Source organism: Pantherophis guttatus, chromosome 2, assembly GCF_059756535.1.
Source record: "Pantherophis guttatus breed Tessera chromosome 2, ASM5975653v1, whole genome shotgun sequence".
NCBI lineage: Eukaryota > Metazoa > Chordata > Lepidosauria > Squamata > Colubridae > Pantherophis > Pantherophis guttatus.
In genome coordinates this window covers 190,561,262-190,587,254 of record NC_142064.1, presented here as the reverse complement: position 1 = coordinate 190,587,254, position 25,993 = coordinate 190,561,262, and the positions used below count along the sequence as shown (strand labels likewise).

Sequence of the window (25,993 nt, the reverse complement as noted above, 5' to 3'; positions counted from 1 at the left end):
AACACTTTTCAAGGGTAGCCCCATGTAGAACGCGTTGCAATAATCTAACCGTGAGGTGACAAGGGCATGAGTGACCGTGAGGAGAGCCTCCCGATCCAAGTAGGGTCGCAATTGGTGCACCAGGTGAACCTGTGCAAAGGTCCCCCTAGCCACAGCTGTCAGATGTTGCTCTAATCTTAGCTGTGAGTCTAGGAGGACATCCAAATTGCGAACCCGTTCTGAGGGGGACAATTTCTCTCCCCCCCCCCGAACCAAGGATAAATGAAAAGTATTATGTTTGGTGAAAGACAAATGCTACATTCCAGCATAACAATCTTATGCCTTCTATAAAACCTGGCAGTGGCAGTTTCATGGTTTGGGCCTGCATTGTTGTTTCTGGACCAGGACAGCTTACCATCATTAATGTAACTATGAATTCTGAATTGTACCAGCAAATTCTACAGGAAAATGTCAGGATATCTCTCTGTACAAACTGAAGACCTTGTGAACTGAAACTCAAGGGAAAGTGGGTCATGCAGCAAGACCATGACCCAAAGCCTACAAGTCATACCACCAGTGAATGGTTGAAGCAGGAGAAAGTTAATGTTTTGAAATGGCCAAGACAAAGTCCTGACCTTAATCCTACAGAAATGTTGTGAAAGGACATGAAATGGGCAATTCATGAGAAGAAGTCCACCAATATCCCCGAGTTGAAGCTGTTCTGTAAGGTGGAATGGACTAAAATTCTCCCAAGCTGATGTGCAGGACCAATCAACAGTAACGGGAAAAGTTTAATTGCAATTATAGCTGCTGAATGAGGGCATTAGCAGTTAGTAAAAATAAAGGTTCACATAATTTTGTCATCTACAAATATATAACTTTGGATCATTTTACTCAATAAATAAATGAACACATGCTTTTTACTTATTAAATAGGGTTCTTTTTATATATAAAATATTATATATTTTTAGGATCCCATGTTATATAATATTATAGAAAAATGTTGAAAATTTAAAAGGGTTCACAAACTTTCAAGCACCAATGTAACTATATCCCTGTGAAGATAGATTGGACAAAGAGAGAGGGACCAAATTCACCAAGTAAACATTTGTCATTGAGAGCAGAATCAAACCTAAGTCCTTGATGTCAGTTCAGAACCTTAACCATATACAGTATGTCTTTCCAGGTTTCTCACCCCACATATTCAGAATTCTGACACATTCAGTCACTGTCTGCTTTGTAAGTACTAATTTCTTAAGATAGAGAGATCCCTCCATCTTATATATGCTCATACCAGTTTGTCATTCAGCGGCATCATCATCATCATTTGCTATAATAGTATATAAAATCCTTTTCCCAAGATCACTCTATTGCTTAATATTACTCAAGTTCACGTCTAATGGTCAGTCTGATGAGAACAATTTGTCTAAAACCCACAAAATATTAAAAATATCTTCAGGATAAATATATGAGTGTGAAAAATTAGGGCTCTAAGAATCTTCATGAATCATACACTATTATTTTGTGCACTTGTAGAAAACTTCATTGTTTTCAGGTTCTTATGTGACTACATCATAGCAAAATTCCAAATCTGTAATCTGAAAGCAAAATATTAAGCATGGTTATTACCAGAAAAGCAAACACAATGAATTGTTATCAAGAACTATAGAAGTACGTCCACCTGCTTCCTTCAGATAATGTCAGAACTATGGAACTACAAACATAATAAAAAGAAGTTTAGAAAAGTCTTGTAACAGTAGAATTGCCTTGAATTCTATAAAAGAATGCTTTCTAGGTACAGCACATGGAAGCATATGCTATACAAAACAACTACATTTCTCCAAAAAGACGACCCACCTTGAAAAGAAGCCCTATCATGTTTTTGAGCACATACAATCAAATTAAGCCTCACCTACAAAATTAGCCCTAATGAAGACCAAGGCACACAGGTAAAAAATAAGCTAGGTTGGGGATGGGGGTGTGGAGCTCCCCTACTTACCAGGCCTCACACACCCTGACACCTGCCTCGCCTTCTTCTGCAGCCGCTTGCAGCCACTCGCACGCATCTCCTTGGCCTCTGTTTCGCCTTCACATGCCTGCCGGCATCTGTTATCTGCAGCTAATAACAGAGCTCCAGATCGATCCTGAGCTCTGTTATCCGCTGCAGATGCCTTCCGGCAGGCATCTAAAGGCAAAACAGAGGCCAGGGCAATGCGTATGAGGGGCGGCAAGTGGCCACAGAAGTGAGCCTGATGGGCGAGGCTGTCGGTGTCACCGCTGCAAGGTGAGTCAATAATTAGAATCCTCCAAAAAGAAGGCCTAGCAGTTTTTTCAGGGGTCAAAAGAAAAGAAGACCTGGCCTTCTTTTTGAAGAAACACGGTAACAAGTTATTTCAAATGACATTTGTTTTTATCAATGTAATGTTAAAGTTGGTTTTTTTAAGATGTAAAATTTTAGATTAATAGCAATAGCAATAGCACTTAGACTTATATACCACTTTACACTTTTTACAGCCCTCTTACAGTGTCAGCATATTGCCCCTGACAATCTGGGTCCTCATTTTACCAACTTCGGAAGGATGGAAGGCTGAATCATCTTTGAGCCGGTGAGACTCGAACTGCTGGACTGCTGGCAACTGGGAGTCAACAGAAGTAGCCTGCAGTACTGCATCCTAACCACTGCACTACCATGGCTCAAAATTTCAGATTAAATGATAGAATTAAGTACTTCCTACCCTTCCACTACAATTCCAGTACATACAAACATTACTTTTCTTACACACATTTCTTAAAAGGCATAAAAATGTATACTACTGCTTTTCTAGTACCATTGTAACCAAGGAATATCCAAAATTCAAGACATGATGAAATAGTTGAATCAAGATATCTTACATGGAACAAAATATTTGACCTAAAAAAAAGAAGTCAAATCTTTGACAAGTTAAATACATGGAAGAATCAATAGTCAGTGTCAGTCAGTCAGTCAGTCAGTCTGTCTGTCTGTCTTTGAACCAACTCAGGATGGTTGAGATATCTCTATTTATCTATTTATCTATTTATCTATCTATTTATCTATCTATCTATCTATCTATCTATCTATCTATCTATCTATCTATTTCAACCAACTCAGGGTTCAAAGAACATATAAAATCAAATCATATTAAAACTATAAAATTAAACACAGGTGTATTTTCAAATGAATGAGGGAGGGAGGGAGAGAGGAGGAAGGAATGAATGAATGAATGAATGAAGGAAGGAAGGAAGGAAGGAAGGAAGGAAGGAAGGAAGGAAGGAAGGTTGGTTTTATTCATTCATTAAATTTGTTTGCCACCCATCTCGCTACAATATAACTCTGGGTGTCTTACAACATTAAAAATGAAACTATATATGTATGTATGCATGCATGCAAGTATATATAAATGTATGTATATACATACATATGTGTATTTCTCCTCAGCCGGGTATTTCCCTACGTAAACCAAGATTTTAAAATGCTGCCATAGCTCAGTTAAATCACAATTCACTAGTTCTAGGCTTTTCCAGACAACAAGCAAACAGTTTGCTGCCCTTTGGGAGACTAATATAGCTCTATTTCGGACTAATTAGTCCTCATCAGTTAGCCACACCCTCATCACATGTTTCCTCCCCGTAGAGGTCAAGTGTATGTTTTCTTCTCTTATCGTAGGCCCTTTATGTGTATTTCTCCTCAGCCGGGTACTTTCCTACATAAACCAAGATTTTAAAATGCATATGTATACATATATATGTATGTACGTTGTAGGTAGATAGGTATAAAATCACATTAAAATTCCAATAAAATATAAGTTATAACTAAAGATGGAGAGGAAGATAGATAAAGAATGAGGGAGGTACAGGCCACATAGAAAGCAAGCATAATAGAACACTGGTATCATATGTATGGCATATGTATTCCTTTAAAAACATTCAATGCTCATGTAAGAAATTACTAATAGAAAATAGAACGAATCAGTGAAAAGCACAGATTCATGAGATAATTTTCTGTAGCCATAGCCACATTAAAATGAATAATTCCTTCTTCCTCAAGCAATTATTTCAAAGAATGGTCCTTACCACGATCATTTCTGAAGGTTCCAACACAATGCATTCACAACCTCGTTTTCCTCCAGATTGCTTGCCAAAGCTGTGAAGAAAAATGGGAAAGTGTAAACTGCCCATTACATAGTAAGTAGACAGGACAGAAACAAAATTTAGTAATAGTAAAGTATTGTGCAAAACAAAAAGGTATCTTGCACTATATTCCATATCACTATTTTAAGGAGCAACATAACATTTTTATATATCACCTATGTTTTATAGAATTCATTAAAACATCAATTTAGAAAAGCATTCAGAAACACTATGAAAAATGGGGTTATATACTATAAAAGTACCAAAAAATGAAAGCAAAATAAAGAGATAATTGTATTAATGACAGGCAGTTTGATGTCTGGTTAAGGCACTGGGCTAGAAACTGGGAGACCATGAGTTCTAGTCCCATCTTACATACAAAGCAAGACGGTGACCTTGCAAAAGTCTTAGCCCTAGGAAGGAGACAGTGGCAAACCACTTCCAAAATCTTGCCAAGACTGCAGGGACTTACCGAAAGACATTGGGAATATGATAGAAGAATTAGCCTCTAGAATCTGCTTTCAATAAATCAACACTTGTGCATTTATTTTAGTTCCAGATCACTCAAAAGAGTTCTTGCATATAAGGAAATTAAAATATAACACAAACAGTAGTGACGTCCATACATTTCAGAGTTAATTGCACTAAATTAGAAACAGAGTATCATTCCACTAATAAGAAAGATCATAGGAAAATGATAGAAAATAGGTTTGTGCAAAACATTCAAAAAGGTAACTTTGCTTTTAAAAAAAAAAGCTCACTGGAATGAGCAAAATATTTCCTCTCAAACCAGCCACATCCTCTAAAAGGCTTGGTGTGCTGTTTTGAAGGCTTTCCTCAGCTGTATGCACATGTGCATGCATGCCCAGCTGCTGTGCTTCACTGCAGTCGCAGAAATATGATTTATGTATCCATACTTGCATGTGCACATAAACATGTGAAGTAAAAAAAAACTACAAAGGGTGTTGCACCATGTCTACCAGAAGACTGCTGCCTTAACACTTTGAGGACACATCCTTGCTTGTGTCAGCATGCTTTGTAAAGGACTAGAGTTTTGCATGCAAGAGCCGAGGTGGCACAGTGGTTAGAGTGCAGCACTGCAAGCTACTTCAGCTGACTGCTAGCTGCAGTTTAGCAGTTCAAATCTCACCGGTTCAAGGTTGACTCAGCCTTCCATCCTTCCAAGGTCGGTAAAATGAGGACCCAAATTGTTGGGAGCAATATGCTGACTCTGTAAACCGCTTAGAGAGGGCTGTAAAAGCACTATGAAGCGGCATATACGTCTAAGTGCTATTGCTATTGCTATTAGCTCCCATATTTAATTCTCATCACCTTCCAAGTATTATAAGAAAACACCACTATTGAAAATCTGGAGAATAGCAATAAATAGCTGCATGAATCAAGATCTACTTCAGTATCAAGATACTTCCAGAAAATGGTATTAGCAACATTATTTTGCTTAAATGTTAAAAGAAAAAACATTGAGCTCAGTTTTCTGATTAAATAAAATTATAATTAGAAACATTGTTGACTCTTTGGAAATGTTGTCTGAAGTTTTCATTTTCTTTTTTACAAGTCATACACTCACATCAGTAGCCTACTAAACCATCATTTCAACCTCATTTCTACTTTAAGAAAAATGCTCATTAGATATTCATGTAGAACAATTCTTTTCTGCATGCTTACACATCCTGCATGCTAAGTAGGATGCATTTGTCAAATTTGGAAAATTCTCTCCACTTGCTCTGCCCCTACATCCTTGGGACATAACTCCCAAAATTAAGGAATTAAACACACACACATACAAAGCTTTCTTGTTTTCAAATATCCTATCCTATTGGCCAGCTTTGATGCAGCACTAAGTTGATTGCTACAATGCTAGTTAGTTTTAATGTAAAATTTAGGAAGCCCTGGTCAAACTACATTTTACAATGAATCTCTAAGTAAACAAACGTTGATAGAATCTCAACCTGGCATAAAGTTAAACACATATTTCTGAAAATTTAAAGGCATACTTAATTATATTTGTTTACAGATTGAATATGGCAAGTACAAAATTTGGACACCCCTTTGGCTGTTATTTCTTTTATAGAAAAAAGGGTTTTCAAACTTCTCTTATAGCTAACTATTTTTAATTTTGGAATGTTTTTCCCACTATTCCTTGAAGAATTCTTCTGATTCAGAAATATTATTAAATCTTGCATGTACTATATGTTTGAAATATCCCTATTCAGGTTTATGAGCTATAAAGGATATTCCAAAGTCTTTATCTCTCTTTTCTGGAATTACTTTGTGGTTGATTTGGAAGTACACTTAATCACTCTCTTGCTAATATCCAACTTCTTTTCAGCTTTAATTTGTTCACTAACTAGGCAAGATGAGCTTCAAGACCAAGAACAATATCTGTTAGAACTGGTCAATCAACTCAAATATCTCTGCAGATGATCTGCAAACAAACAAACAAACAAACAAACAAAAAGAGCTGACATTGAAGTAGTTATCTACTTCATTTGCTTGTATAGCTAAGATCTGCATGGAATAGAGCTCCAGAGGAAAACTTTAGGACCTCATCATAAATGTCGTTGTGTAACAGAAAACCTAGATTAGGCTGAAGTATTCCGAAATAGAATTATTTTGGACTAATGGAACTAACATTGAACAATTTGGTCAGAACCACAAAATGTAGGAAGAAGGAGTGAAGAAGATAACACCTTGCCAAACATTAAGCAGAGGAGTTCCTTTATACTTAAAGACTTTGACTGGCAGCCAAAATTATAAGAATTAGGTGGATGAGAATGAATATCAAAATATCCTTGAAGCTGCAGTGACAGAATTGACACTGAAAAGAGGTATGAGATGCTAACAATGAAAAAGAAGTTTTGTGAATTTGCCAAAAAGATAACAGATAATAAAAAAGGAGAATAATTCAACATATATTTTAGTTCAGAATATTCTGAAAGAGTGTATTTATTGCACCAGGAAATTGAGAGTTGATTGAAGAGGCAGGATTCCTGCTTGACATTACTGGACACTAAGTAGAGACGATGTACTGCTATTTCTGCAATTCTTTGGAGGGAAACGCCTTGTAAAACCAAGAGACAACTTCTTTCTTTCTCTTCCACCTGAACAAACTTCTGTCACAGTACCCCCAGATCTGACTTCTAGTGAAGCAGTTTGAGAGTTCTGAAATGACGGTTTGAGAAACAAATTATTTTCTTTCCCATGTTGAATGATGTTTTGGTTGAAACTCCAATTTAAATGGGACATAGTTCTTTAAATTATATTTTAAACAAAGTTTAAAAGAGAGTTCTTTAAATTTCCAAAGTTTCTCTGTATCCACTAGGATGTAACTAATTTTGAGATACTGTTGATAATCCAAGTAATAAATTACTCTGTTTTAAAATATGCTGATAAAATTGATAAAACATGGAAGGCTTAAGAAGTTAAAAGGCAAAGCTGAGAATAAGGCAAATAAGAACATGACTGCTGATACCTAAGACAAGTGAGATACAAAGAGTGAATGGCCTGCCAAGAAGCATTGGACCAGATCCAAGGTCAAGCTAGCAGAAAAATAACCTTCTAAATTTTGCTTATCTGAAACATAAACTTTGGCAGAAATAATAAGGACATTCTTATTTTAGATGGATTCTATTACTGAACAATGCTATCCCCAAGAGGTTAGATGAAGATTATTTGGGGAGGGGTGAATTTCTGAATTTCTTTCAGTTTAAGAATGTTGCATTTATGGTATACATCATTCATTTACAGTACAAGTCACTACTACCTCATGCCACAGTCAATTTTGCAAACATCATGGACATCACAGAAGATAAAACAATACTGAGTCTTTTATTTGTGGGAGACATTTCTGGGGGTTTTTTATTTTCCTTTACAATAGAAGAGAGCATATGCTACATACTTTAAGGCATGCTTATGTTTTTTTTATAAATAATTATGGTCATGGTTGTTATAACAATGCTCTCGTTTTTGGTATCTGATTTTTACAAATAAGTTTTTAAACAAATAATCTTTTTTTGATTAGTTGCAACTGTATTTGGCAAGCGCTCTTGCCAAACGGATTGTACTGAATTCCTCTGAATACATTCCTTTTAATATGCTATGAAGTAAATTTCTGGGCCATATGATTAAAGAGAAACTAAGATATGTTAGATTAAAAATAAACTTGCACACAAAGAGGGGCAAACCCTCTTGACATATCAATCACATTATTCCATTTTGGGGCCAAGCAATATTATGCAAAGCTCCATTTTTATGTTGTTTTTTGTAAGATAAGAAATAAATAGACTCCATTACTAATCTGAACCGAGACATGATACTAAATTTTTGGTATATTTTGCTAATAGGTCATAAGCACAATCAAAGCCCAGTTTTACCCAGTACACGCATGGCATTCTAGGTGTTTTACTCTAATCTAGAGACTACTTTGCAAGCAATATACTTTCACCCAAATACCAACAATTCAGCATTACATGCACTGTACAAATACATGCATGCTTTATTCTATGTTATAGTCCTATGCTGGTCTATCCCTGTGACACAGATTTGATTTTATAATCCATTCTTTTCAACTAAATATTGTCTATGATATTCCCTAGAATTAAAAAAATAGATTAAGTGTACAAACTTATTTTTCTCACCATATATTGTATGTATTTAACTGGGTTATCATGGTTAATTATTTTTCCTTGTCAACACTGATTTCTTACATACCTGCAGGGTGGCAAAAACATAGAATCCTTCATAAGCACAGATCCAGAAAGAAGAATATACCAGCATCTTGCAATAGTATCAGAGCTAAAGAAGAAGAAAAACAAATATACATAAAGTGCTTCTTCTATCTCCCAATTAAAGCTCTTCAAGAATGTTTTCCTATTCACGATGTTATCTGTCCAAATGTACATGTGCAGAAGAAAGGCTTTGGAATCCTGAATGAATGATAAAACTTGTGAAACACATGAGTTCTGTTCCAGATCTTGCGTGTCAATTATAAATTTAAGTTTGTGGATAGTCTAATTTCTTTGGACCTTTTATTTGGGTAATAAATTGTACATGCATTACAAAGATGTAGATATGACTCTTCTGATTCCAATTATATGTTTTGTCCTACATTTTCAATCAGGTAATGATTAAATGTACTTACCAAAATAAAACTTGATTTCCATCATATCTTTTATACCGTGCACTGGAAGTCATAATTCTGAGAACAAAAATGTAAGCATCATAATATAACATTCACATCTCACTAGAAATAATCATTTCTATGTCAGATTTTGTAATATTTCAATTTCTTAAAGGATCATGCAAAATCTCTCATGTAGAATAGAGAAGACTTATTTTATACTTAAAGAATTATAACAATCCACCAAAAAGACAAATACAAAAGTTCTGCCTTTGCAGAAAGACCTGAAGTACATTATAATTGCCCAGAAATAAGCCGCACTGATTCCAGAATCAGCCCCAGTTGATTTGTTACAGAACTGGGAGGAGGGATTTTTATTTTGTTTGTTTTTAACTGCAACTTCTCTGTTGTTGTGAACTGCTTGTTGTATTCATGATTTAGAAAATTCTCCAAAACTGAAACAAGTATATATTACGCATATTTGTATTCTGTAATACCTGGGTCTTTTTTTCCTCTTGCCTTGAGATAATATTTTAAAAGTAACCATTAAAATAGGTTACTTTGCATATCAAAGTACCCATCTATGAAAACCTAACTGTATAAAATGGACATTGTAGTAGCATATTTAAACATCCCATTTTCATTGATTACCCTTACCTTAACTGATGCTCCCTGAGATGAGATAATATATCCATTCCATGAAGATAGTAATAGATAGTATTTAATTCCTGAAAACAACAACAACAGCAGGTTAATTCATGCTAATTTTGAACAAGAAATTGAATGTCAATCTAGGAACACAAAAAGGTTAACAAGAGTTTTTCCTGATGCTGCCACAGCGGGCATATACAAGACTGAAAATAGTTAACAGAGTATGTTCTTCTGAACTCGATTTCTCATTCCCATTTTACAATTTCAGAATATAAGCAAAAAAAAACCCGATTTCCAATAATAAACTGGATCATGATACCGTGTTTCCCCCAAAATAAGACCCTGCCTTATTTTATTTTTTTTTGAACCCTGAAATAAGTGCTTGGCAGTGGTGAAATCTAAAATTTGTCACTACCAGTTCTGTGGGCGTGGCTTGGTGGTGGTGGGGGTAATGTGACTGGGTGGGCGTGGCCTTTTTTTTTTTTTTTACTTTTAAAGCCATTTTTTCTACAACCTCTTCTGTGAAGAGGTTGTAAAAAACTGCTTTCAAAAGGCTCTGACGATCCCAGCTGAGTTGCCTCATCGTTGCCTGATCGAAACTTTTTTTCTTTTCAATGGCTCTGACGATCCAAGCTGAGTTGCCTGATCGGCAGAGGGTTTTTAAAAAACCCTCTGACGATCAGGCAACTCAGCTTGGATCATCAGAACCATTGAAAAGAAAAAAAGCCTCTGATGATCGCGCAGCTCAGCTGGGCATGGGAGGGGGGGCAGGGATTTTTGCTACCGGTTTATTGCCATGCTCTCAAAAGCCCAGTTGGGCTTATTATCGGGGGATGTCTTATTTTGGGGGGAATTTGGTAGTTTCTCAGTTCCACAGAATAATTGTGTTGATAATTTAATAAGGGAGTAGCCCAAGTATTTTATATCCTTTGCTTCTAGGAACAATGATGTGATATAAGATATTAAGAAACACACTAACAGAGAAACATAAGTCAGAATGAGTAAATAATTTCAAAGTGGAACAGTAGTTGCCATTGTGTCCTTCCTAGAGTTGAGAGAAAGTGACTGGTTCAAGGTCATTCAGCTGGCTTTGATCCCGAGGCAAGACTAGAACTCATGGTCTCCCGCTTTCTAGCCTGATGTCTTAACCATTATACCAGATTGCTATATCAATCTTACAACTCAGAGCTAGTTTGGGTGTATTCCCTTGGCTCTGTTTTTCTCCAACCCAGTGTTTGCTGCCATCAGGACAATCACCACCAACCAATCTCAATAAAGTGTAATGGGGATGGCCTTGGATGAGTGCAAGTCATGGGTGCCTGAGTGATTAGGAGTGGTTTCTGAAGGGGAGTGAGGTAGCATAGCGTTCTTCTGCCACTTGGACAGAAAGGGACAATTACAGAACTCCTGCCAATTTCAGGAGCTTCTGCTGCAGTAAATGGCAGTGCTGTCCATTACAGATAGCTTTTTTTTTTCCTTTGACAATGGTTCAGTTATGAGTGCCTTGGAAAAGATAAATACCCCCGCAGCCACATGGTCGCATTTCAGTGCTTGGCAACTAGCTCACATATACAATAGTCACAACATCTTGCAGCATCACATGATCGCAATTTGTGACCTTCTGAAATGGCCTCTGACAAGTTAATTGGGGAAACCTGATTCACTTAATGACTGCATGATTCTCTTAACAGTGGTGGTTTGCTTAATGCCCATGGTAAAAATGATCATAAAATGGAGTCCAGTCACATGATGACCTGCTTAACAAATTGCACTGCTTTATGACTGAAATTCCAGTCCTAATTGTGGCTATCTATATTGGCAGTGGACAACAGCATGTTGAAAAAATATCACTATCACCCTTTTCAAAGAAATGAAAACATTCAAAGGCAAGAGCCATGCAAAAACCAGTCCCAGCAAAGACAACAGAAAAATTCTATTGCCGTCCCTTGGGACAAAACCAGAAGAGCAACTCTCACGGTTTAAATCAATCTGCAGCCCTGTACTTTTACAGATAGGTCTATTGAACTTTTGAAAGTAAAGATGTGATTAATAACAAGCTTAGTGATTTTCCAGACACCTGGTATGCTTTGCAAAGAATGAGTCAGATATTATACAGGGAGGTGACCAGGGACTGGGTCAGGACAGTAATGAATTCTCAACACTCTCCTTGTTCCTATTTAACATCTACATGTAGCTGCTGGGCAAATCAATACAGTCAAGAATCCACAGTTTGCCGGTGTTACCCAGTTTTACATTTTAACCTCAGGCAAAAAGATGATTCCCACTGAGGTGCTGTTGCAGTATCTGGAGACTTAGGGCCTGAATAGGAAAGGCTTGATCCCAGCAAGATGGGACTAGGTTTAGCTTCAAAAGCCATCCGGTTCCACAGAAAAAAGCATCGTTAGTTTTGACAGGATCATACTCCCCTGTACGGAACCAAACCTTAACAATTTCATCACCAAGATCATGAATGAAGTATTGCAAACTATTTGTCTGCCAGAAGACAACAAAAGACATTGTTTTAGAACTACAACAACTGAGAACAAATTTAAGCTTCCTCATGAGGACACATTGTCTAAAAATAGTTAGGGGGCTGGGTTTTTTTGCTGCTATTTGAAAAATGTGTTTATGAGCTTTCGTTCAGGTATGTGAGGGAAAAAATGTGAAACTGCTCTACAATCTTTTAAAATCCATTAAACTCTTACTCTAGAATTCTGGTGTTCAAATTAGATTGCCTGAGTTATAACACTGCTTCCTCTTAAACAGAAACAATGCAATACAAAGGAATTTTATAAGAGTCAATGCAAGCAAGCTGTGTTGAATCAGAAAAAGAATCAACTCTTACTGACCGTGTAATTTTACAACTTATTATGTCAAACAAAAAGTATCCAGTTAGTAATATAATCCTACGCTATCAAGTTTATTATTTATATACTATATATTAATTCTGTTATTTAATTATTATTATTTCCTATTTCTTTTTCTTTATTTTTATTAATTGATTAGTCTTACTACCATACAAAAATTAAAATATTGTACAGGATCTAACTCCAGAGTAAAATAGATACAAATAATACAGTAATAAAATAGATACGTGGTAAATACAAAATTCAGATAAATATAACATCTTTACATGATGCCCTGATCTGTTCTATATAATGGGTTCTTAGCTGAACTGTCTTAAGTATAAATTTAGCAGTTCTGCTCACAATGTATACATATACATTAATCCTTGTAGGAAACAGGGCAATCTATAGTTCAGATCCCAGTGGGCTGCTGTTCTTTCAAGTAAGGGTTTTATTTTATTTTATTTTATTTATCAAAATTAGAAACCACCCATCTCCCTCACTTTGTTTTTTGTCTATTTGCTGTTTTCTGTCCTTTGAAGTATTTTAAATATCTAAGCTTAAAAGAGGCATGCAGCTGACAGTCAAACAAAACATGCACAATATCTCTGATAGCAGGAGTACCACATATACACATCCTCTCATGATAGAAGTGCCATATTTGGTGATGGAATCCAATAATTCAAATCTTGCTCTAGCATAGGTCCTTCTTAAGAATTGCATCAAACTCATTGACAGGTATTTTTCAAATTGTAAAACAATTTTGTTCTTAGCCAACCAATATAAAGATTTTTTTTAACCAATAAAACCATGTCAATTTGGAACTGATGTCCAAGACTCTCTGCTTAAAATTTCCCTTGCCTGGGAGACAATTGAGAGTAAATACTGGATGGAAAACCCATGCTGTTTTCCATCCAGTATTATGGGTTTGTCAACTTTTGTCAACTCAGCTACTTATTTCTTAGACTGATAAGCCATCCACATTTATAGACGCTGGATGGCTACCAAAATGTGGAAAAAGAAATATCTTTTACAAATGTTTAAATCCCAGAAATTAAAACTGATAAAACAACTGGAATCAAAATGAAAATTTGAAACTAATAACAATAAAATTTTATAATAGCAAGTTAAATGTAGGTTAGAACATGCTTCACTTGCTTCATGGACTATGACTCCAAAAGATCAGGGCTATCTGGAGTGCATGATGTTGTGTATTTCAAAGAGACAGGTGTCACCAAGAAAGCCTGCTTTTGAGGTCTGTCCCCTAAAACTGCATTATATTTGAATAATACTTAGTAGAGGAAGGTTCCAATTCAATAGGGTCAAAATTAATACTTACTAAATGTTGGTAAATAGGAAATATGAGTAAAACGAAATGAAAAATTATAGATTTCTATAAGAAACGTAATTATGCATTACAATAAACTAAACCAGAGCATAATATCTAACTAAAGATTCACTGCTCAAAATGCTATTTATCTATTCCGGATATTAGCTGTCAAAGAGCTTATTAGCCAAAACATGATTTACTGTTCCGAGGGAAACTAGTTAAGCATCACGTATTAGACCTCCCGGGATCTACTGTCAAAACATTCTTATCAAGAATTACAGTTTATCGACTTACACGGTTATAGTTGTTGAAACAGCAAATGTTTTCCTTAATGAATGCTTGAAGAAAAACCATACTGTTGATACCCTGCAACTCGAATGTAAGCTAAAAGATCTGCATCTACAATATCCCAGCAAAACTACAAATGTCTCAGATGCCAAAGAGCTGCATATGCTCCATTACAAAACAAACTAGCAACCCTACACTGTTAAGGACTGAGATAGTTAATTGATGATTACCAGGTAACCATCCTTTAAGGATATCTCATTGCCATTTGAATTTGTATCTCGCTTGGTAAAGAGAAAAGCAAGTTATTGTGGCTGAGTAGAATACCCCATCCTGGGATATGTACCCAACTTCAGCATTAATTCTTAATTATTGACTGCAAAGAATGTAATTTTCACAACTAATTAATATGCAATTTAGCCTTTGCTAGCTTCTGGAAGGCTATCAGCAAAAAGACCTGTCTTGGTTCTAGATAGCGGCAGTCTATTCCAAAGAACAGATGCCATAGTTTCGCATCACAAGAATGGGCTACCACCAGCAACATATTCTGCAAGGATCTCCTTGGTTGGGTTGACACTGGGTGGCAATAGACAGTCCTGCAAGTACCCTGGTGCCAAATTGTACAAGGCTATATTACTCAGCTACAGCCATTGAACTGCACTTGGAAACCCATTAGTAACCAATGCAAAATTCTTAAGATGGATCTACTATCACAGTGACTAGCACCAACAAATTGCATCTGTACTTTCTGAGAGGTATTTAATTTCTACCCATCTCATCTAAGCAATTCTGAAAAGTTTATAAACAATAACTTTAAATGAACCTCACCTAGTGTGCATGTTCATTGCACGGTGTAGGCTTTTCTTACAAATAAAACTGGCTCTAAAGTGGCATTCCCTCTTCCCAAAGTAATGTATCCTTCAGGCAACAAATTTTTAAAAACTTAAGAAATATTTGCTTGTCTTATGCCTAATTATGTAAATGACAGTTACTGAGCAAAGTGTAAAATTCATTTCCAAAATCCACTAGTTTTGACTGCTCCATAGGAAAATAAATGTGAATAAGAATAGAACAAACAAGACTATATGTCTAGACTCAAAGCAAGCTTTTTTGGCTTGCCTGCCCACTTCCTTCCTGATCAAAATACAGCAACTATATCTAAACTAGGCCAGCATGTCGATATACAAAAGTCCTATTTTTGTTTTCATTTTTTAACCATAAGTTCCACAAACCCTACTTTTAAACTATTTAATATGTCTACCTTATATTTTTTAAAATTTCCTTTTCATTATCTCCATCATTCCTACTATATTCTTCCACAGAATATACAACCATTATTAGTCTAAAACACAGTAGGGATTTTCTTCAGAACTCTTTTTGATCATCTTATTTTCTTGTGTCTTTTGCTCTTTCCCTGAAAAAGCATTCTAATCCACCTTTCCTACAAATTCTATTCTATTTTGCCCACTGCCTAACACCTTTTAACCTTTACCCCTAGATTCCTAAACATCTAGCTTTTCTACCTCTATTGACCTCTTAAAACCCTTATTCATAACCTATGTGACTTTTCAGTCTGAGCATAAATGCTATTCCTTTTTATTGCAGGAGTAGACAATCAGCTTTAAGCCAATTAATATTCCATGTTACCACAATGTGGAGTGCAATATGAACTAGTTGATAGCTAACACAGGATCACTGCACCAGGGATGGGATTAATAACAACTGCAGTGATCCACTTAACAACTGGCTGTTTCATTTGGCCATCATTTGGCCGGCCTGGACAGATGGGGTTTTAATTCTAATTTAATTTTAACCTGTTAGTCTTAATTGTACTTTTAACTGTTAAATTATGAGTTTTGGATTAATTTTTTAACTTTTTATTAGATGTTTCTTAACTGTTGTGAGCCGCCCTGAGCACGGCTGGAGATAGGGCAGCATATAAATCTCATTAATTAATAAATAAATAAATAAATAAATAAATAAATAAATAAATAAACAAACAAACAAACAAACAAACAAACTGTGGCAAGAAAGGTTGTAAAATGGGGCGAAACTCACCTAACAGCTGTCCCACTTAGCAACAGAAATTTTGGGTTCAGTTGTGGTAGTAAGTCAAGGATTACCTGTACTACTGGCATAAGGGTTTTGGGTTTTTTAAAAGGAGTTCCTTACACTCTTTTTTAATTAGGCTTTTAAGGGGATTAGGGAGGGGGAGGGGTTATGATACCCGGTGGGTGGCTGGGGGGGCTCCCCGGCTTGTTGTCAGTTCAGGTCAGGGGAGGATCACAATGAGGTTGGAGCAGGGTTGGGATCCCCTGGGACTCCGAGGGAGGGGAGAGGGGCACCGATCCTTGTTGCGATGGGGAGTGGCCGCAGATGGAGGAATGGAGGGCTGTATCGGAGGTTTGGAGCGCACCCCCGCTATTTTCGAGCGGTGACCCGCTCCGGCTCTCCTGGTTCTGCCTGCCTTCCTGAGGGTTTGAGAGATAGGGCCTCTGGGCTCAAGCTGGTTTATTTTAACGCCAGGTCCGTGGTTAACAAAGCTCCCCTCATCAGTGAGCTGGTTGAAGAGGAAAATGCAGACCTGGCTTGCATTACGGAGACCTGGCTGGGCTTGGAGGGAGGTGTCCCCGACTGAACTTTGACCGCCAGGTTTTTGGGTGCTACACCAGCCGAGGACCCAGGGGAGGGATGGGGGGGTGGCAGTGGTTATTAGGGAGACCCATAGTCCGCGGGAGGTCACCGCTCCCCAGATGGACGGATGTGAGTCCCTACTCATGAGATGGGGTCCTCAAGGACAGTGGGGCCTGTTGATTACGTACCTATCTTCCAGCTGCATATCAACGGCCCTGCCTGGACTACTGGACGCCCTATCGGGGCTGGTGGTTGAGTTTCCCAGACTCATTTTCTGGGGGACTTTAACCTGCCTTCCCTGGGTGGGGCGTCGGGGGTGGCCCAGGAGTTCATGGCTTCCATGGCAGCCATGGACCTGACTCAGGTAATTCAGGGCCCGACTCATGTGGGGGGACACACGCCTCATCTTGTTTTTATCTCAGAGCAATGGCATAGTGAGTTCGGTGGGGGTATACCAATTACGTACCCCCTGTCATGGACCGATTACTATCTCCTTCGGCTGGACTTCCATTATGCCGCCCCCCGCCGTTGGGATGCGGGACTGACCACCTGGTTCCGCCCCAGGCGCCTGATGGACCCTGAGCGGTTCCAGACGAAGCTTGGGACTATACCTGTCTCTCTTTCCCACGCTCCGGTCGAGACTCTGGTGGATGCCTGGGAAAAGGCGGCCACCGGGGCTCTCGACTGGGTTGTGCCTTTGTGGCCTCTGACCCGACGCAGATCCCGGCTGGCCCCTTGGTTTACTGAAGAGCTCCGGGAGATGAAGCGGCGGAGGAGAGGCCTAGAGAGCTGTTGGAGATCCAGCCGTTCTGAGTCTGACCGAGCACAGTTAAGATCCTTTACGCGATCTTATCTAGTGGAGATGGTGAAGCGTCTTTACTTCTCTGCCCTCATCGCGTCCACAGATAATCGCCCGGCCGCCCTGTTTAGGGTGTCCCATTCCCTTTTGAATCAGGGAGCGGGACACCCTATGCGGGGGAGGGCCGAGGAGTATAGCCAACATCTGCTGGACAAGTTCTCTCAGATTCGGGACGGGCTGGACTCTGACTGGGCAGGGTCGGTTAAGGGGGTGACGAGGAGTCTGGTTATCTGGGACGAGTTCGATCCTGTTACTCCCGAGGAAGTGGACAGGATCATGGGGAAGCTGAGTACCACCATGTGTTTGTTGGACCCGTGTCCCTCCTGGCTTGTTTATTCGGCTCAGGAGGTTACACATGATTGGATCCAGGCAGTGATTACTGCTTCCTTGGGTAAGGGGAGCTTCCCTGCCACCTTGAAGGAGGAGGTGGTGAGACCCCTCCTCAAGAAACCTGCCTTGGATCCAGCTATATTGAACAACTTTCATCCTGTCTCCAACCTTTGCTTTATTGCGAAGGTTGTTGAGACCGTGGTGGCACATCAGCTTCCGTTGGCCCTGGAGGAAGCAGTATACCTGGACCCGTACCAGTCGGGTTTCAGGCCTGGGTACAGCACGGAGATGGCATTGGTCGCACTGGTTGATGATCTCTGGAGGGCTCGGGACAGGGGACATTCCTCTGTCCTGGTCCTGTTAGAACTCTCGGCGGCTTTTGATACTATCGACCATGGTATCCTACTGCAACGCCTCAAGGGGTTAGGGGTGGGAGGCACTGTTTTACGGTGGTTCTTATTCTACCTCATGGGGCGTTCACAAGCGGTGTTGGCGGGGGGACAGAGGTCGGCCCCGAGGCCGCTTATGTGTGGGGTGCCCCAGGGGTTGGTCCCCTCTCCCCTTTTGTTCAACATCTATATGAAGCCGCTCGAGGAGATCATCCATGGTTTTGGGGTGGGGTATATCAATATGTTGATGATACCCAACTTTTTCAATCCACCCCGAATCAGCCCAGCGATGCCCTCGATGTGATGTCCCGGTGCCTGGAAGCGGTGCGGCTCTGGATGGGGAGGAACAGGCTTCGGCTCAACCCTGCCAAGACGGAATGGCTGAGGGTACCGGCATCTAGGTTCCATGGGGATGCTCCACCACTGGTTATAGGGGGGAGGTGTTGCCCCGTTGACAGGGCGCGCAACTTAGGCGTCCTCCTGGATTCACAGTTGTCTCTGGAAGATCATGTTATGACCGTGACCAGGGGGGCATTGGCCCACATCCGTCTGGTGCGCCCCTACCTGGACCGAGATGCCCTACATACGGTCACTCATGCGCTGGTCACCTCCTGGACTGACTACTGCAACGCTCTCTACATGGGGCTGCCCCTGAAGACCACTCGGAGGCTTCAGCTGGTGCAGAATGCAGCAGCGCGGGTAGTGATGGGAGTGTCCCGACGCTCTCATGTTACACCCCTCCTGCGTGACCTGCATTGGTTACCGGTTGCCCTCCGTGTGAGATTCAAGGTGCTGGTGATTACCTATAAAGCCCTACATGGCTTAGGACCGGGGTATTTGGCGGACCTTCTGCGGCCAGCAACAGCTCCGCATCACCCGGTGTGCTCCCACAGAGAGGGCCTACTTGGGGTGCCGGCGGCCAGTGTCAGCCGGCGGCCCCTAGGGAGCGGGCCTTCTCTGTGGCACACCTACCCTCTGGAATCAGCTCCCCCTGGAGCTCCGGATGGGCCCCTATCTTCACTCTTTCCACCGTGAACTAAAAATGTGGCTATTTCGCCTGGCTGGCCTAGACTGATGGGGGTTTTTAAAATGGATTTTAATTGATTTTAGGGATTTTATGCGTAACTTTTAACCTGGAGTTCTTGTTTTATTTTTCTGTTTTATTGTTGTGAGCCGCCCTGAGTCCTCTCAGAGACAGGGCAGCATATAAGTCTAAACAAATAAATAAATAAACAAATAAATAAATTAGTGCTTACTCATGGCTCCATTCTATTAAATGACATCACAGGCAATAAATGTTACTTTTATAATGAAGACTTATTTACACACAGATAACTGTTCAAAGTATTGATACTTCAGTCAGATACTGTTTCTTTTAAGTTTCTCCCCTCCCCCTTAAAAACCAGCATCATAAGATTTCCTACAGAAAGGGATCGTTGGTCTTACCTGATACGTTCCTTCTCGTTGAGTGGAGACAGCAGCCAGCGTGGGTAGTGCCCATCCAATCAGCTAGAAGGACTGAGCCTGCCAATTATTCTTAGTCCCGCCTTTGTTGCCGGGCAGGCCAGCTTTGGCGAAGACTGGAAGACAGACTCGGTGTGTGGGACAAAGAAGAAACCAAGATAGAAAGACAGAAACATGCCGAGTCCAGCTCAAAGGAACAAAAAGGGGAAGGGTCTGGCTGCTGTCTCCACTCAACGAGAAGGAACGTATCAGGTAAGACCAACGATCCTTCTCCATTGAGAGTGGAGACAGCAGCCAGCGTGGGACGTACCCAAGTTCACTGTCCCGATGTCAGGGGGGGATCACGCTGGACCGCATTGTCCTCCCCGGCAACAACCCGTTGTAGAACCCGGCGACCAAAAGAGGCTTCGGCCGACGCAAACTGGTCGAGTTTGTAGTGCCGGATGAAAGGGCTAGGAGAAGTCCACGTGGCTGCCCTACAAATTTCTAGCAAGGGAGCCTGTGTTGCCCAAGCTGCCGTCGTAGCTGCGCTTCGGGTGGAGTGAGCTGTCAAACCTGAAGGACGTGGAAGGGATCTAATGTCATAGGCTGTGGCAATCGTCTGGCGAATCCAACGACCGATAGTTGAAGACGAGACCTTACTGCCTTGAGATGTAGGTAAGAAGGAGACAAAAAGTGACTCCGAACGACGGAAAGGGGCTGTCCTCTTTAGATAAATTCGCAGAGCCCGCCGGACATCAAGGGAGTGCCAACGACGTTCCCGAGGGTGAGAAGGCCGGGGGCAGAAATTTGGCAAGACCAGCTCCTGTGCACGATGAAAGACGGAGTTCACCTTCGGCACGAATGTCGGGTCCAAACGGAGTACCACTCGATCTGCGTGGAAAACACCAAGGTCCGAACGAGTGGACAAAGTGGCGAGCTCGGATATACGGCGAGCCGAAGTGATGGCCACTAGGAAAGCAACCTTGCAGGTGAGAAGTCTGAGACTGGTAGTCCGAAGTGGTTCATACGGAGGACTCGTAAGAGACTGTAAGACCAGAGGGAGATCCCAGGTCGGGTAGCGATGCAGAACAGGAGGGCATAAGTTCTTTGCTCCCCGGAGAAAACGCCGGATCAAAGGGTGGTGAGCCAGAGACGGCAAGGAGCCGCAGGTAAGTACTGAAGATAAAGCCGCAATGTGTCGGTGGAGAGTGTTGGGGGAGAGACCCTGGGAGAGACCCTTCTGCAAAAACATCAGAATATGTATAATAGACGGTTGTAAAGGCGAGACACCGACCTGACTACACCAGCTGTAGAAACTCCGCCAGGTGGCAGAGTAAATGCGTTCCGTAGAAGGCCGTCGGGAGGAAAGCAAGGTATGCACAACGTCTGCCGGAACTTGAACTTCCCTCAAAGTGCACCGCTCAACCTCCAAGCGGTTAGATTGAGCCAGGCCGGGTCTGGGTGCTTCAGGGCGCCTTGCGAGAGAATATTGTCCGAGAGAGGAATGCGCCACGATGGGGTCACCGATAGGGACACGAGGTCCGCAAACCAGGGTCTCCGAGGCCAATGAGGAGCCACAAGGATCACTTCCGCTCGCTCGGATAGAATCTTGCGTATGACCCTGGGAAGGAGAGCCGTCGGGGGAAATGCGTACAGAAGGCCCGACGGCCATGGAGTTCGAAGAGCGTCGACACCGGCTGCTCGAGGATGAGGGTATCGCGAGAAGAACAGCGGAAGTTGGGAGTTCTCGTGAGTCGCGAACAGGTCGATCACAGGATGGCCGAAGCGGAGAGACAGCTCCTGGAAGAGGAGCGGAAGGAGACGCCATTCCGCATTGTCTATCTGACGGCGACTCAACCAGTCCGCTTGAACATTCTGCACCCCGGAGATGTGTTCCGCCCGAAGGGAACACAGGTGACGCTCTGACCAGATACCCAACGCGACTGCCAGGGTCAGAAGAGACTTCGATCTGGTGCCCCCCAGTTTGTTCAAATGAGCCTTTGCGGTGACATTGTCCGTAAGGACGAGGACGTGAGCTCCGGAGACCAGACTGCGGAACGACTTTAGAGCCAAGAAGACAGCCTTCAGTTCCAGCCAATTGATGGGATGTCGAGCTTCCGAGGGGTTCCAAGTCCCTTGAGCCAGTTGACCCTGGCAATGGGCTCCCCAGCCCAGGAGACTGGCATCTGTCATCACCACCACCCTCGCGGGCTCGAGGAAGAAGCAACCTGCCGAGAGAGCGGGGGAGCGCCACCACCGAAGGGATCTTCGTACCGCAGGAGGGAGAGGGATCGGCTTCGATGAAGTGCCTCTGCCGGCCTTCTGCAAGGGTAAGAGAAACCATTGGAGTTCCCTGGCGTGCAGTTGAGCCCAGGGAACAATAGCTATCGCAGATATCATCTTACCTAAGAGTTGAGACAAAACATAGGGGGAAACCACCCGACTCCCCTCAACCCGGGAAACCAACTGCCTCAGACTAGCTTGTCTGTCGGGAGAAAGAAAAACTTTGCCCTGAACAGAGTCAATCAGGGCACCCAAATGCACTAATCTAGTGGAGGGAGAGAGATGGCTCTTTTCCAAATTAACAGAAAATCCGTGAGCCGCCAGTGTCTCAACCGTCAGACGAATATCTAAAACAGCTTGCTGTACAGAAGGGGACAACAAAAGAATATCATCTAAGTAACACAGGAGACGAACTGAACGGATACGGAGTTGGGCCGCCAAGGAAGCCAACACCTTCGTAAAGGTGCGGGGGGCCGAAGAAAGGCCAAATGGGAGAGCCCTATATTGGTAGTGAGCCCCGTCATAACAAAACCTTAAGAACCGTCTATGGGAAGGGAGGATAGGGATATGAAGGTAGGCCTCGGTTAGGTCAATGGAGGAGAGGAGATCGCCCCTCCGAACACCGTCCAGAATTGATTTTAATGATTGCATTTTAAATTTTCGGTACACAACGTATCTGTTTAAACGTTTGAGGTCCAGAATGGGACGCCACCCCCCCGATGACTTAGGGACTAGAAACACCCTTGAATAGAATCCCAAACCCTCTTGACCGGGAGGCACAGGTTGGATAGCCCTGATGGTCAGGAGATGCTGAACCGATGAGTCCATAAGGGACTTCTTGACTGGATTACGAGAAATCGGACAGCGGACAAAGGTGTGAGGGGGGGGGCAACAAATTCAATGGCCAAGCCGGATCTTAAGGTGGCGTGGACCCACTTGTCCGAGGTGGATTCTTCCCAGATAGCAGCAAAGAGACCCAACCTACCGCCAATGGGAGGATCCAAAGGACAATCAGCGACGGCGACGGGCGAAACGACCTCCTCCCCCTCGAAAGGGCCGCTTAAAGTTAAAGGGGCGTCCTCTGAATGATCTATCGGAGGAACCCCTCTGCCTGCTGAAAGACCCATCTCTCCTAAAAGTGGGAAAGGGAGAAGAAGAGGAGGACCCGACATCCGCACCTCTTGAGTAAGAACGAGAAGGGTAGGGTGAGAAACGGGGCGCTCCTCTCCGGAAAACAGCAGCTAAAACCTTCTTTTTGTCCCTGGTTTCTGTGAGGAAAGGATCTAAAGCATCCCCGAAGAGCTTCGTGCCTTTAAAGGGGACCGAGGCCAAACGCCACTTATGTCTGGCATCAGCCTGCCAGTGACGGAGATACAACAAACGCCTAGCCGTGACTGTCGAAGCTAGAGCTTTCGCTGAAAACCTGGCAGCGTTCAGAGTAGAATCGGCTGAAAATTGGACGGCAGCTACGATTTTATTCAGGTCTTGTCTGATACGAGCATCTCCGGGGGCAAGCTTATCTTGTAACTGACGCAGCCAAAGCAACGTTGTTCGATTAAAGAAGGATGCTGTAGTGGTAGCTTTAATCGCCCAGGAGGAGCTTTGAAAGGCCTTTTTTTTTTTTTTTTTTTTTTATTGAAAAGGTTTTCAAATACAAATTTTTCCCCCTTTTTCCCCCCCCTCCCCCCCTCCCTAACCCCCCCTCCCCACCCTTCCCCCCCTGTGACTTCTTCGTAACAAAAAAAAACCCCTAATTCATAACAGATTACTTACTCCCTCCTCAAAATACTGACCTTTACTTACTAAAAGTATTATAAATCCCCCTTTATCCATACATTTCAGAAAAGAAGAAGAGAAAAAAAAAAACAAAAAAAAAAAAACAAACACATTATACTATAACTATTATAAGATAACTCTAATTTAGCATAATAGTGTTTTATATCTATGCATTATTGCAACAATTCAAAACCACCTTCCACTTTAAAACTATACAATAAGTCCTACTTTAATAACATTTCAAAGCGGACTCCCCATAAAATCTAATTTAACATTTATTCCACTCTATCCATTTCCTCCACTCCCCTAAATGTATCACTTAAAAATCCCTTTTCTTAAACTAATCAGTCTGTAGCTAGCTTATTCACCCACTATCTTACAAATTTACCATACACAACAATTCTTGATATCTTTAATTCACTGCCCACACTACTTAAAAATATATATATATATATATTCCATTATATCTAAATAAAAAAAAGAAAAGACAATAACTTTAAATTTATAGTCCATATAATATCTTCTTGAAGTCTTTCCACTGGATTGTTAAAACCAACATCCATAATAGGGTGACATAGCTTGCGGATGCAACAGTTTATTCAAGATCTCCAATCATATCTGCCCCCATCAGTAGTAAACATCTTCTTATATATATAAAAGTAAAAACAACCACCCGAGTGACATTATAATTGTATTCCATATAATAATAATTGTGGGTTTCATCAGGATTATTAATTTCCATCATCGTATTGGGTAACAACCCGATCTTCTGCATGTCCCAATGTGATTCTCTTGCCTTATAATTCAAGATAATTATAATATATTTATCAACACAAAAAGAAGTTTCAAAATAGATAATTCAAAACCATCAATTTGAGGCTCTTTCCATGTCCCAAAATTACGGCAATGCAGAGATCTGCCACTATCCTCAGGATGATATTGACCGATATGTCGCCTCCTCTATGTTTTCACATAATCATTCATATTTTAAAATCACTGGCTTCACTGTTGCTTGGGTTAGAAATTTCTATTTTTGTACAACCTATTTCTTTTTTTGTTTTCTTTTTGTGGGTTTGACCTCCATCCTAATTTTTTGTGTCTCGCATTTCTTTTTTATCCCTTGTATATCCTCTAATTGGTTTCCATGCTTGTCCTTGCCTTGATAAGTCATCACATTAAAATCAGATGGCACTTCTCTCAAATTTGTAGATAATCCAGCTGGGGTATCCGATAAATCCAAAGGCAATTTATCTGGTACAGTCTCTGTCTTTAGTTCCAGCTCCTTCTGCTTATCCTGTATTATATCTGAAGACGTTAAATTCATTTTCAACCTATTTTGATAAAATTCTTCCGCCCTTTCAACAGTATTTAACTGGTATCTTTCTCCTTGATATCTCAATATAATACCAACTGGGACGTCCCACCGGAATTGAATATTTCTCCTTTTTAACTCAGACACCAGAAAGCCAAATTTCTTCCTTTCCATTAATATCTTAGGTGGGAGTTCCTTGTAAATCCAAATCTTTCTTCCATACAATTGCAAATTAGAATTGAAGGAATTTTGCACAATTTTATTCCTAATTTCTTTATCTGAAAAATAGATTACCACATCTCTAGGCAATTGCCTTTGCTTGGCAGTCCAAGAGTTTATTCGATAAGCTCTGTCAATCCTACAAAACACTTCCTCAGGTTGAATCTTTAAAATCCCAGCTAGAAATTCAGAAGATATTTTCCTTAAGTCATCTCTGTTATTTTCCTGCAAACCTCTAAGTCTTATTGCATATTCTGTGAAATTATATTGTATCTTTAGAACCTCTTTTTGAATCCTCTGTTCCAGATATTCTACATTACCAGACTTTTGGTCAGCATCCATTTTAAATTTTTCTTCTGAACTAT

The 25,993-nt window shown here is 40.9% G+C and overlaps 1 protein-coding gene across 10 annotated transcripts in view; it reads right to left on the bottom strand.

The window, feature by feature from the left end:
• Positions 1 to 25,993, bottom strand: part of RAPGEF6 (Rap guanine nucleotide exchange factor 6) — a 167,898-nt gene that overhangs the window by 104,792 nt on the left and 37,113 nt on the right. For all 10 annotated transcript variants that reach the window (XM_034404239.3, XM_087883656.1, XM_087883657.1 and 7 more), the window contains exons 2-5: positions 9,926 to 9,996; positions 9,290 to 9,346; positions 8,860 to 8,943; positions 4,072 to 4,141 (exon numbers count right to left, since the gene is read on the bottom strand). In XM_034404239.3, the coding sequence (XP_034260130.1) occupies positions 4,072 to 4,141; positions 8,860 to 8,943; positions 9,290 to 9,346; positions 9,926 to 9,996 (282 nt within the window). The remainder of the gene's footprint in view (positions 1 to 4,071; positions 4,142 to 8,859; positions 8,944 to 9,289; positions 9,347 to 9,925; positions 9,997 to 25,993) is intronic.